Here is a 13,893-nt window from a genome sequence, read left to right as displayed (position 1 = left end):
AGCCGATTCATTAATTGAAGTTGCTTTGTTAATAAAACTCTCATGACCACCTGACTCAGGGACATTCATGGGATGCGGGGAGAGTGAGGCAGGAAAACAGGAAAATCTCTGCTTGTTTAGAGGCAGCTCATCCCTTCTTTTTCTGTTGTCTTCTCCGGAATGAGGACTTGTGCTGTCCAGTGAGGGAAATAAATGACCCCCAGCAGCTGCGAGTGCTGATCCTCGAAATCCGCGGAACCCACTTAAATGAATAATAATTAAAGAAATAAATTTCCCCAAGTGCAGCCTCAAAACTTTCGGTTCAGCAATAAAGCCAAGGAGAGACTCGGAAAATGAATCGCTCGGCTCTTTCCGAAGGAGGCTGCGGTGGGAGAGGTGGGATGATAATGGAAACTATTAAAGGAGCCAGTGTGGTTTAAGGAAGCCTTTTCCAGGTTTTCCAAGCCTTTTCCAGTTTAAGAAAGCCTGTTCCAGGAACAGGCTGAGGAGAGGCTGTGTGGTGATACTGACCCCTGAGGGATAAAAGGATTGAGCAATCCCAAAATCATGGAGTTGAGGGGGAAGGGGCCAAGGGATTGAGGAATGCCAAAATTAAGGAATTGAGCTCGAAAGGGACCAAGGATGTAAGGAATTGAGTAATCCCAAAGACAAGGCACTGAGATTCAAGGGGCCATGGAATTGAGTTCAAAAGGGATAAAAGATTGAGGAATTCCAAACCCAAGGAATTGTACTCAGTGAGCCAAAGGACTGAGCTCAAAAGGGATAAGGGACCAAACAATTCCAAAACCATGGGATTGGTGAGCAAAAAATGGGATCACCCTGTTGTGCTCATCCCCAGTTTGGAGCACTGGCCAGCAGAGCTGATCACCTGCCTGTCATTGCTTGGGCAAATCCCTGATTGGTTCCCTTTGTGTACAAGGTTTCCATAAATTATCCTTGACTTGGGATGGTGGAAGTAGATGGGAAGCAATGGGCTTGATACTCAACTCTGATCATTCTAACAATGTTCCCACCCTCTTGCCCATCCCTTGGCCCTATCACACCCCAGCTCTGAATTTCTTCCTTTTTTTCTGCTATTTTAGTTTTCTATTGATTTTTTCCCTCCATGGGGAAGATTTCCACAAATTATCCTTGATTTGGGATTGTGGAAGATAGGAAGCAATGGGCTCAATACTCATCATTCCAACAGTGTTTTCACCTTCTTGCCCATCGTCCCTTGGTCCCAGCTCACCCTAACTCTCGATTTCTCCCTTTCCTGGATTTCTCCTTTTTTTTTTTTTTTTTTTTTCAGTTTTTACAGCTTTTCCACCATTTAAAAAAAGTAAATTATTGGATGAGTTGCTCCAACAGACCTTTCCATGACATGAGGTCGTGATCCTTGAGCTGTGCCTTGGAGCAATAAAAGTCCTTCCTAAATAATTAAGCAGGTGATAATTAACTGTGATATTTGCAGTCAATTTTTAACTCAAAGGACTATTTGGAATGTTGTTTTCGGGGTGTGTTTGTTGCATCCCAAGCCCTTGGGTGATGGGGAGCTGAGCAGGAATGTTGGATTGAATGAGAGCATCCTGATGTCCATGTGGGAATGCTGGAAAGCACCGAGTGTTGCTTCTGAGTGCAGTTCCTGGGCTCCCAAGGGAAATCTCTGCCAACCTTTCCCTGGAGGAGAAGGTTGAGTCTTGAGCTGTGTTTTTGGGTTATGGAAAAAAAACAGGATGCCAGAGATGGACCTGGATCCACCTGAGGATTAAGGGTATGAAAAGGTGCTAGTAAACTTATAGTTGGTGCAGGGGTGCAGCATCCAACCAGCTTGTTTTAAGTTTGTTTTTTTTGTTTTTGATGAGGATAAATTGTGCCTTTTCCCCCTTTTCCATCAAAAGCTGGAATTCCAAACATCGAGCCAAACGCTGCGGAAAACACCGCGGGACTGCTTGGCTGTGGATTCCTTCGTAGGAGCAGGGGGAAAAAAAAAAAAGAAGGAGTTAGGCTGTAGCCCCTGCTATTAATCATAGCTGTAATCATGCATTTAATGAACATGACAGCTCCCGCTCCCTCCGGAGAGACGCGCGGAGTCTCCCGGCTGGATTGGGAACAACAATCACTTCTCACCGCGAGCCACCGGAGCCGCCGGAGCTGCCAGCGTCGGGCTGGGATGATGCATTAAGAGAAACAGCCCTGTTTGCACGGGCTGTGGGTTTCCTTACGGATGATGCTCTTCCAAGCGACTGAATCATCAGGAAAGGGGGAGAGAAATCCACCTGTCCCTTCCACAGGGTGGAAAATATCCCGGCTGACGCCGCTGTGCTGGGTGTAATCGCTTCAAAAGCCCTCAATGTGCAGTTCTTGATGCTCTCTGTGGCAGCTTTTCTTACTTTCCTGCTTTTTTTCCTCTCTCCATTCCCTTCCCGCTGCCTTGGAGCATGAACACGGGAGGAATTTGCCGTGGCACCACTTTAAATTTCCACAGTGAAGGACTTTGGCAATGCCAAAGATGTGGGAGTCACTTTCCTGATCCGACAGCACCTCTGTGTCCTGATGTTCTCCCCAGATGGGAATTGATTGAGAAGGAAAACGGGACAGATCTGGGATGTGCCCTGTGTTTTGTCTGGACCAAATGAGACTCCCAAAGTTGAGCCCTGGGGGCATCGTTTCAGCTTTTTCTTAAATTTAGGCCAGACTGCAACAAATTTTGGCTCCTGATGTTGGAATTTAACCCTTATCCCATTTTCCAGTGTCTTTTGATGTCCCAGTTTCACCCCAATTTTAATACTACACTCTCCAATGCCAGGAATATTTATTTATTAATGTATTTATTAATACAAAGCTTTGTAGTGACCGGTTGGGAATTCTGAGTTGACAACCACCCTAAAAATCCAAATTTAGATTCCTTGGACCTCCTGAAAAGTCGGGAACATCCAATCCCCTCTCCTGCACCCCCTTCTTGTTACTTGAATGTACACAAAGCTTTTATTTTTATTTAAACTTTTACCCATGATGCAAGAGCTTCCAAAAATACTCTCATGACAGAGGCTGAGTTTTCTCTCAGTAAATCCCAATGGATGGGGAAATGTTTAATTACGGAGCTTTCTTGGCTTGGCTCCTCTTGGAGAAATATTTGGGTGATTTCTCTAAGAGTTTGGGGAGGATTTGCACACGGGATGAATAATTAGGGAGTGGGAAAATGTGGGTGGGGGTTTTCTTTGCCAGCTTCCAAGTGCTTTGCCAGACCTGGATGGATCTCACATGGATTTTGTCATGGATGGGACCAGCTCTTGGGTAGTTAAACTCCCTTTGGGATGCAAGTTAATTCCTGGAATGGGAGATGCACATCATGGTATTGCATGGCTTCCTGCTGGCAAATGAAAACTGGGGGGAAAAAGCCCAATAAAATAATTTCATTGATGTATTTTTGTTACATAAAAATTCCAACCCACTGGCAGGAGGGTGTTGACCCCTTTATTTATCCTCTGTCTCTTTAGTGATTCCTCCTTTCTGTCCAGGATGACCTTTAAGGGCCCTTCCAGCCCTAACCATTCCATGATTCTGTGATTCCAAACTTGTTCATCCCTGTGCGTCTGCTTTTATCCCCAAATATTAAATATTTAGAGGGATTATCTGCTGCCCTCAGGAGCTGATTCCTGGTGTAGCTTTAAGGAATATTATACAGATCTCCAGAGGGCTGAGGATGCTCCAGCCCTGTCCTAATGGATTTTAATTTGGGACTTTCTGCCCACATCATTTGGGAAGTCAACACTGTTCTTAATGGAGATTCTTCAGCAGCATCTTCGGAGCATCCCAAATTTGGTGAATGTTTATTCTAGCACAAAAAAAAAAAAGATGCTCCTACAGCTTGGCACGAGAAGGAATTTTAAAAAAACAGGGAAAAAAAGCCATCTCAGTGGTGGCTGAAACGCCCCGTTGATGGAATTTGATGTGCAGAGGGAACAGATGGGGCTTTGCCGACGCCGGCAGCCGAGTGACAGCTCGCGGTGCCGCGCAATCAAATTCCACTCGCTCAACTTCCCAACACGCCCGGGCTGGCAGGTGAGTGACTGAGCCGCTCTCATCCCACCTGGAAAACTGAAATCCAGCCTTCCTTTCCCAGTCGTTCTTCCCTGCACCAGTCAAGGATGATTTAATTCCATGCGTGCATGGATGGGAGTGGGCGCTGGGCTTCCCTGTCCAGCTGCAGGGAGCAGCCAAGCCAAGCGTGGAAGTTTGTTGGATTGATGGTGGAAGCGTGAATTTGCTTGGAGAAGTGTTCTGGCACGTTTGGGTGCTGAGGGGAAAAATTCCTGCTGTGTTTGGGGCTGTCAAGGAGCACTTGTGCTGGGGCTGCTCCAGAGGTGGAAGTCCCTGAAGGGCGTCTTTGTCCCTTTGGTTCTCTGGGAGCTCCGTGCTTTGGGTTAAATAAAATTACAGGATCATGGAATGGTTTGGATTGGGTTGGGAGCTTGAAGATCATCTGGTTCCAACCCTCTGCAAGGGCCAGGGACACCTTCCACTATTCCAGGTTGCTCCAAGCCCTCTCCAGCTTGGCCTTGGACCCTTCCAGGGATGAGGCATCCACAGTTTCTCTGGGCAGGTTGTGCCAGGGCCTCCCCACCCTCCCAGGGAAGAATTTCTCCCCCATATCCCATCTCTCCCTGCCCTCTGGCAGTGGGAAGACATTCCCTCTGTTTTGCCATTCCAGGTTCTTGTCCAAAGTTCCTCTCTAGCTCTCCTGGAGCCCCTTTAGGCATAGGAGGGGCTCCAAGATCTCCCTGGAACCTTTTCTTTTCCAGGCCAAACAACCTCAAATCTCCCAGCTTTTCCTCATAGCAAAGGGTCTCCACCCCTCCAATCATTTTTGTGGACCTGAGGTACTGAGGGCTGTGTGAAATTCCTGCAAAATTTCTCGATTCCAAGCAATGATCCATGTTTTTTTCTCTCTCTCCAGCACTGAGATTGCACTCCACACCCAGTCCTGGGGTCTTTACGCCCAGCCTGAGCAGATCCTCAACGTGCCGATACTTTGCCAGGTCTGTACTCATGGGAAGAAGGAATGACGTGCTCCATCTTTGGAATTATGTTCAGGAGGGAATCAGGAGTTTCAGGAGCAGCTGTTGAACTGGAGGATGATTTGGTGAAGCTCTGGCTGCTGCTTTTCTGCAGCTTCTACTTCGAGGTGTTTTTAAGCTCAGCCAGAGCCTCCCCACCCTCCCAGGGAAGAATTTCTTACCAATATCCCATCTATCCCTGCCCTCCAGCAGTAGGAAACCATTCCCCTTTTTCCTGGCACTCCAGCCCTTGTTCAAAGTCCCTCTCCAGCTCTCCTGGAGCCCCTTTAGTCACTGGAAGGGGCTCCAAGGTCTGCCTGGACAGCCAGGATGGACATTCCCAGCTCTCCCAGCCTGGCTCCAGAGCAGAAGGGCTCCAGCCCTTGGAGCATCTCTGTGACCTCATCTGGATCTGCTCCAGCAGCTCCACATCCCTCTACTGTTGGACCCCAGAGCTGGAGGCAGCTCCACAGGTGAGATCTCACCTGACTGGGGCTGAGGGGCAGAAATTCCCCATCCCCTCCTGCCCACACTGTGGGATAAGCCCAGGACATTTTGGGCTCCCATGGCTGGATCATATGGAGCTTCTCATCCACCAGCTCCCGCGAGTCCTTCTCCTCAGGGCTGCTCTCAATCCATTCTCCACTCCGTCCGGAGTGCTTGGGATTACCCACTACACATCCAGGACCTTACACTTGGCCTTGCACCTCCTTTTAATCCAGGAGCTGCAGACAACCAGCAATTACAGAGGGAAAAATGTGCATTTCCTCTGAAAATAAGTCCCTTGAACCTGTGTTTTTCATGGATAATGCACTGTGTCCTCATCAAACTGGATCTGACTGTGCCCTACCCTGAATTATCTACTTGGAGAGGTCTGATGTACCCCTATGATTTGTGTTCACCTGGATCTCAGCACTTCCCCTCTCCCACCTGGTCCCACATATCCCAAGAGTTGCTAGGTAATTCCCTCTCCAGCTGGAAGCTCATGGAAAACATGTGCTAAGCAACTTCTGAGCTCCTTAAGTAGCTTCCTGTGGGACCAGGCAATTAGAAAGGAGCTTTTTAGCTTTTTGGTGGTACTTTTTGTTCTTGTGGCCATCACGTAGGTGCTCATTCTTTGAGGTTCATGAGCAGGTTCCCACTGAAGGCCATGAACAGCATCAGGCCCAGCTGGTGGGACATGTGCTGGAGAGCCCTCCAAGTCCTTCAGCCTTGGCATCCTGTGCTGCACAAGGACAGGATGTTTCCTTCCTCACCATATTCCCCAAAAGTGTGGGAAACCCTCTCCATGCTCATAAATCCAAAGAAAAAATCAGAGTTATGGGGGTGGGAAGGGATCTCACTGGTGACTTTGGTGTAACCGTGCAGATTTTTAATGATTTGGGGTAAAATCAGCCAAAAATTGAAAATATTTGAGTGCTTATGAGCACAAAATTGCTAAATATTTCTCTGCAAAGATGGGCTTCTCTGTGGTTTCAGATATTGTTGAGGTGTCCTCTCCATGTCGTGGTGGTGTTGGAGCTGGAGGTTTTCCCTGACCTTGTCCCTCTTTCTCTCTCAGCCGTGCCGTGCAGAGGAGCTTGGCCATCATCCGTCAAGCCAAGCAAAGAAGAAAAAGAAGGAATATTGTATGTACTACAACCGCTTTGGGAAGTGCAATCGGGGCGAGAGCTGCCCCTACATCCATGATCCAGAGAAAGTGGCCGTCTGCACCAGGTAGGGATGGACACGGAATGGTGGTGAACTGGGACATTGGGTGGCTTTGGTGCTTCCTTGTGGGGTATTCCCAAGGGAAACAAACTGGTAACAGAGATGTAGGACAACAGGGATGGGAGTTCTGGGTCAGGCGTAGGTTCTGCGCTGTTGGGTTGGAAGGAGGAGGACAAGAAGAGGTCAGAGAATCATGGAATGGTTTTGGTTGGAAGGGGAATCAAAGATCATTGAATTCCAAACCCCTGACATGGTCAGGGGCACCTTCCATTATCCCAGGTGGCTCCAAGCCCTGTCCAGCCTGGCCTGGAACACTTTCAAGGATGGGGCAGCCACAGCTTCTCTGGGAATTCCATTCCAGGGCCTCACAGGGAAAAGTATCTTCCTAATATCCTGTCTATCCCTCTGGCAGTGGGAAGCCATTCTCCTGGTCCTGTCACTCCATCCCTTGTCCCAAATCCCTCTTTGGCTCTCTTGGAGCCTGTTTAGGCACTGGAAGGGGCTCTAAGGTCCCTTTGGAGGCTTCTTTTCTGGTCTGGGTGACTTGAACCCCTGCCCTGACCACACTTCAGGTTTTTCCTTCAGGAGCATTCCTCAGATCTGTTTGGATCAGTCCAGCAGATTTGAATCCCTCAGCCTGTGCCATCGTGCAGCTCGGAGAGTTGGTGATTTATTCCAGGAGAACTGATCTGTGTTGGCAGTTCATTAGACCTGCCCAAGAGTTGATTAAACTCTATTATGAGTCATTTAAAAAGTGCAGAAGAGCCAACTCCACTGATGAACTCCTGGAGTAATTTTTCCATGAAATTGCTGCTGTGCTGGAATCACTTGGAAGTTGCTCAAAGCTCGATGGGAGACGATAGAGGAGGGGAAGGTGATTTATTAGTTTTTTAACTGATTTTACTCCTTCTCACACATCTCCCATAGCAAATTCCATAACTCCTTGTCTACTTTAGGAATTGTGCTCCTTGAAGTCTTCTGGGTCTCTAACCTGTCTCATTTCCATGGATCATTGGAGGACAACACTGATTTCTCCCAGTTTTGTGTTTCCTCATCCTTGTTCCTTTATCTCTAACCCTATTCTTTAGCTTAGTCTTATAACTTTTAAATTTTGTTAATCTGTCTCACAGTGGTCGCTCCTAGGAAAACTCTGGACATCCTCATGTGCTTTGGGATCTTGGTTCCTTTTCTGGGCCTCTCTTGGCTCCTCCTGGTCATTGGCCACTCCCACCTGGAGCTTCATCCAGCATCTCATGGAATGGGATTGTAGAATCCTGGAATGGTTTGGATTGGAAAGGACCTTCAAGATCATCCAATCCACCCCTCTGCCATAGGCAGGGACACTTTCCACTATCCAAGCTCCAAGCCTTTTCCCACCTAGCCTTGAACACTTCCAGGGATGAGAAATCCACAGCTTTTCTTTGCAACTTGGAATAATCAGGGCTCTAGGAAAGACCTTTCTCCTTCTGGGAGCATCATGTCTGAATTTTGGGATACAAGCCTTGCTCTACCTACTAATGAGCAGCCAAATGTGATGAAAGAATAAAATCTATCAGGAATCATCAGCTGCTCTTCCAACAAGGGGGATCTGTACTAATTCAGGGTGTGAAATGGGTTTATGGATGAGCTTGGCAGCAATTGTGTGGTTTTTGTGACCCACCTCGTGTCCAACCTGCTCCATCTGTTTTATCTCCAGGTTTCTCCGTGGCACGTGCAAGAAGACGGATGGGACCTGTCCATTTTCCCACAAAGTGTCCAAGGACAAGGTCTGTGTGACTTCCCAATGGGAATGTGGCTCTCTGTGCAAAGGAGTGGTTGTAGGAAGGTTCTTCCTCACTGAGTGCTTCCAGCTGAGTTTGGAGTTTCCTTGCTGAGCTGTTCAGGCTCCTGAATCATGGCAGAGCCATGGAATGGTTTGGGATGGATGGCACCTTCATGGTCATCTCATTCCTACCCCTCTGCCATGGGCAGTGATTCCTTCCCCTACCCCTGGCTGCTCCAAGCCCATCCAAACTGGCCTTGAATTTTTCCAGGGATGGAGCATCCACAGCTTCTCTGGAAAACCTGTGCCAGGGCCTCACCACCCTATGGTTGAGGTCTAGAAAAGACCTATGAGGTCTTAGAGGTCTAAAAGAGACCTCCAAGATCATCAAGTCCATTTAGCTGCATTTAATCCTTCCTTACTTCCCTAAGATCATATTTCCCTGGAAGTCCATCTGTCCTGGAGTCAGAGGATGTTTTAAGAAACATAACTTGGAGGTATAAATTAATAAAAATCAATTCTAAAATGGCAAGCAGCAAAATCAGGTTGAAACCATGGGAAAACAACTCTGGAGTTCATTGTTTTCCACCTTCTTGATGTATCTGGATCTGTGTGGTTTTATTACACAAGGTGGAAAAATAATCCCGGGTTTTTATTTTGGGTTTATCAGTGATGATTTAGTACTTCAGTCTGTGTTTTAGTGGCTGGGATCTCCACTTGGATGTAGCTTTGGAGACTCCAGCACGGAAGCTGAGGTGCCTGAGGCACATTCCTTGTCCATGGGGAGCTCGTAAGTTATCCGGGAAGTTGCTCGGAATGAGACACGGAGCACCAGATGTTTTTTACATGGATTTCTCTTCAGAGTCACTTAATCACAAGTACATAAAACAGGGATGGGGACAGCTGCATTCCCTGGCTCGTGGCCTGTCAGAGCAGGAATGGGGATGAGGATTGATAGATGGAAAAAAATTTGGGTTTTTTTTTTTTTTTTATCCTGTAACAGCGTCAGACTTCAGAAATAAAGAAGCCGAGGACGAAGGAAGCTTTGCAGTGGGATTGGCTGTTGGTTTATCCAAAATTATTGTAACTAGTGAGGCCAACTACTTCTTGTCATCCAAGTAAATGAAGTGCAACCTTCTGCCTGCACCTCTGAGGTGAAGGATTGAAATTCATCCACAGAACCATGAGCTCCAAATGAAATGAAATTTCAGAAGGTGGTGAAGTCTTTTTGGTCCCAGGGCAAAAAACCTAGGGTAAAACTTGGGAATTGGATGTGCCCAAGGAGCTGTTGCAGTTGGTGGTTTATCCTCCAAAGAATGTGATGGTTGGATGAATTTGTGGTCTCTCTACCCAGGAATATTCCTCGACATGTTTAAATTCATGGTGGAAATGTGGCCTCAGTTTCCCCTCCAGGAACACTTGGTCCCTCAAGGAGGACCTCTAGATTTGGCTTCAGGGCTCTGTTTTGGGTGAATAAATGGAAAATGATGGAAAACTCAACCTTTAGCAGCACCCCACCAGTTTGAGAAGAATAACAGTGATATCATGGTAATAAAACTGAATTTAAAAGGAGTGACGATGTCAAGGAGCTGTTTGCCAATAGCATTTTGGGGACAGAATCCCTGGGATGGGATCCCATGGGATGCAGTGATGCAGTGACCTCAGCCCATCTCACCTTTATCCTGGGCTAATGAAGCATCACCTAAACTCAAGATGAATCATTAATTAACAAACCAAAATCATAGCAGGCAGCTCTGAAAAGCTTTCGGAGCACGTTTTTCCTGCCATGCTCTGTTGGGAAGGGGAATTATTTTTCACAGGATTAACCAACCTGAGGGTGGTTCAAAGGTCTCCCTGTTTGCCACCTTGTCATCAACAAGGGCTGGAAGAGAAACAACCTCCTCCATGGAGTTCAAACTTGTTCCAGGGTGATTTATTGCCATGGGAATGCTGCTTCCTAAAGCAAGAGGCAACTTCACTTTCCAAGTCCTGGAGCTCCCCGTTAACCTGAGTGGTTCTTGGCAAAGGTGGCTTTTCCCTCATTTATCAGGGCTGGGAAAAGCAGGTGGAGGCACTCAGCAGAGGAAAGAAGCAGTTTTCCTCCTGCTTGTGGAGTTTTTGGAGTAAATCCCACCTTTTCCTCAGGTGAGGGATTGTTCATGGTTGTTTTTTGGCTATTTGAGTTGAGGTTTTAATGCAATCCATGTTTTTTTTTGCCATGGGATGATGTGGTGGTTTGGGGATTCCTGATTTTGCTGGTCCTGTCGATTTCACTGTGTGGTTATTGGAGAGGGACACCCCAAAACCTCCTCATCAGATAAAGTTCAGGTTGTGTGTCTCACCTTGGTGGGATTTTACTGGGATGTGATATCCAGTAAAGGAGGTGAAGGATCAAAGGCTGGCAGGGCTTGGCTCTTGTTTTCAGGAGAAGATTGTTTCTCACCCTTCATGCACTCCCATGCCTCGGTGTCCCCATTGAAAAATGGGAATAATCACCCTATTCTATGGGAAGAAGCACTGTTTTCTATGGAAAACTGCATGGATTCAGCTGTCACAGCAGCAGGGAGCTTTTCCCCATCCTAAAGCAGCAAATTCTTTGCTCCAAGCAGGGAATGGTCTCCAGGAGGGAGGATGGCTCCACATTGTCACTGAGCTTTGCAGATCCAAGCTCCACATTGTCACTGAGCTTTGCAGATCCAAACTCCAGTGGTTTCCATCACCCTCTGGTGATGGAAGAAAGAGCCAGGGGAAGAGGGAAAGTTCTTGTTCTGCCATGGGCAGAACACCTTTCACTACCCCAGGTTGCTCCAAGCCCTGTCCAGCCTGGCCTTGGGCAATTCCAGGGATGAGGCAGCCACAGCTTCTCTGGGCATCCTGTGCCAGGGCCTCACAGTTTAAAGAATTTTGCTCCACAGGAGACGCAGGCAGAGCCTTTGGTGAGAAGCACCTGCTGAAGTGACACACAGGGAATTTTCCACAGTGGATCACAGCCACTGACACATCCCAGCAATAGGGAGAAACCAGGAAATCTGAAGGAAGGAAGGGTTGCGAGAGGCCGGGACTCGAGAAGCCGCCCGCTGCTGTTCCAACAGCTTTTCCCCTTGAGGAACTCGGAAAGAATCAGCATTTTTCTCCCTAATAGAGCTTCAAAACTCAGTTGTGAGCAATTTGGAGGCTCACGTGGAGTTTCGGGTTCATTTAGCTGCTGCCTCCAGAGCTTGTAGAGAGTCAAAGCTGTCGAAGGCGGCCGCAGCGCCCCAGTGCCTTGAATTAATGTTATTGTTATTTGTGTGGACGTGCTGGGGTGCAAACAAGGTTAATTGAAATGAGAGCGCTGCTTCCTCTTGATAATGGCTCGGGCTTGACAGCGAGGAGGAGTTTATTTTTGTCAGAGAGCTGCCTTTATTATCGCTTTTTATTAGAGCTAATTTGGGCTCTATATCAAAAACTACATTAAGGGAATCGTTTACGGTCACACCACCAGCACTGCCAAAGATCGCCCCAGAGCCCTGTCCTTTATGTTAATGTCTGCAGTTAAAAGACAATTAAAAATAAACTCTCCTCTTTTAAAGCACCCTTTGTTTTCTTTCCTCTCGGCCTCCAGCGAGGCAATTTAGTTCAACCCTTAATGTGCCCTTCAGGGATAAGGGATTTTTCTGGATAGCCCCGGCCATGGTTATTGCAGGATTGTAAATATTACTTGGGGATGCTTGAAGTGGTGGGACCAGGATGCTACTGGTGGATGGGGCGATCAATACCATGCCAAGCAGTGAGGAAATTTGGGATGTAGGAGCAGGAGGAGCTGGACCTTCGGGAATCCCACATTCCAAGCGGCAGCTGCCTGGTCCGGGTGGGAAGCGGGAAGCTGCCGGCGGTTGCCGGTGAGTTAAGGATGCTGAAATATGGCAGCAGGCTGGTAATTTGTTTTTAATGATAACAGCTGGCAGAAGGTGAAGTTTGTGCGTTGAGGACGGTGAGGAGAATCCTTGCTCCGTCAGTTTTCCCCGTCGGCTGTCACACTGTGGAAACTCGGGAACGCAGGAGCGCGGGATCACGGATCTGCTCCATGTATCCCACTGTTCTCCTTCTCCAGTGCTCACAGCAGGAGCTGCTGTCCTCCTCATTTCACTCCCTCCTGGAGCATCCCTGCCTGCCCCAGTGTGCAGGGACAGGCATCACAGCCCTGGGGAATTCCAGGAAAATGCCTTGGAATGATGCAGCCCCCTCCAAAATCCTTGTGGAGGTGCTTTTCCCCCCCTTTCTAGGAACCACCTTTTGGAGCCTTTATCAAACCCCCTTCCAGCCAGCTGTGTATCCACAGAAGAGCCAAATGGGAAGCACCCCCAGGATGCTGTTTTGGCCTTTGTGATGGACAAAATTTCCTCTGGGATGTTGGGATTCCCTCCAAGAATTCACTGTGGAATGTTGCAGCTGGGCTGGGTGTGTACCCTGCACTGCTGTTCCCATGTCCATCACTGCATCATTCCTTTGAAAGATGTTCCTAGAATTTATGACATCTCCCCATCCCATTCCCTACACTGTCCAGAGGGAATTTTCTTCCTGGTGGCAGTTTCCAGCTTTTCACCCTCTTTCCAGCATCCTGAAGGATGCTGAGGGAAGCGCCTTCGCTCCCTGCGTATCCAAACACGTAATATCAGGGAGCTGCCTTGCAGGAGACCAATGGAAGAGCTAAAAACACCTCTGGGATCGGTGGCTGGCAAAAGATTTCTATTTATTTTATGCTTGTCACCCTTTTATTTCAGGTCTGGGGGTTGCAGTGATTCCGAGTCACGGGTTTAGGGAATTGCTGACGGATTTCTCCTCCTCTTGCAGATGCCGGTGTGTTCCTACTACTTGAAGGGGATCTGCAGCAACAGCAATTGCCCCTACAGCCATGTCTATGTGTCCAGGAAGGCAGAAGTGTGCCAGGATTTCCTCAAAGGATATTGTCCTATGGGAGAAAAGGTAAAGAGGGATTTATCCCAGCTGTTGTGGGCCGAAGCCAAAGCCATGAGCAGCATCCTGCACCAGCTACGGCAGCACAGGGAAGGGCTGGAAGCTGCTCAGGACCTGGATGTGATGAACAGCAGTCCTGTGCTTTTCCAAAGGGTTTTGGCAAAGTGGTTTGGTTGGGAGAAAAGGGAAAGAAATCATCAGCATGCTGGTGTTTCCCTGGTAAGAGCCTCCATGGGGTGTTTGTGTTATCAGTGTCTGAGCTTAAAGCACCTGCCCTGAAAACCCCTCACTGAAACCAATGAAAAATGTTGGAAGATATTTAGGATTCCCTGCTTTACCTAGAAAATCCATAGGCATTAATGCTTTATTTTCCACTCTGGCTCTGTGACGGGTTTAAACTTGAGCCTAAAATCCTGTGGCTTAGTT

At 47.8% G+C, this 13,893-nt stretch overlaps 1 protein-coding gene across 1 annotated transcript in view; it reads left to right on the top strand.

The window, feature by feature from the left end:
- Positions 1-13,893, top strand: part of ZC3H3 (zinc finger CCCH-type containing 3) — a 126,931-nt gene that overhangs the window by 90,167 nt on the left and 22,871 nt on the right. The window contains 5 exon segments of the mRNA XM_050970597.1: positions 4,940-5,021; positions 6,601-6,641; positions 6,644-6,755; positions 8,446-8,515; positions 13,345-13,476. Of these exon segments, the coding sequence (XP_050826554.1) occupies positions 4,940-5,021; positions 6,601-6,641; positions 6,644-6,755; positions 8,446-8,515; positions 13,345-13,476 (437 nt within the window).

The sequence above is a fragment of the Serinus canaria genome, chromosome 2, assembly GCF_022539315.1.
Source record: "Serinus canaria isolate serCan28SL12 chromosome 2, serCan2020, whole genome shotgun sequence".
NCBI lineage: Eukaryota > Metazoa > Chordata > Aves > Passeriformes > Fringillidae > Serinus > Serinus canaria.
This window is presented reverse-complemented; position numbering and strand designations above follow the sequence as displayed.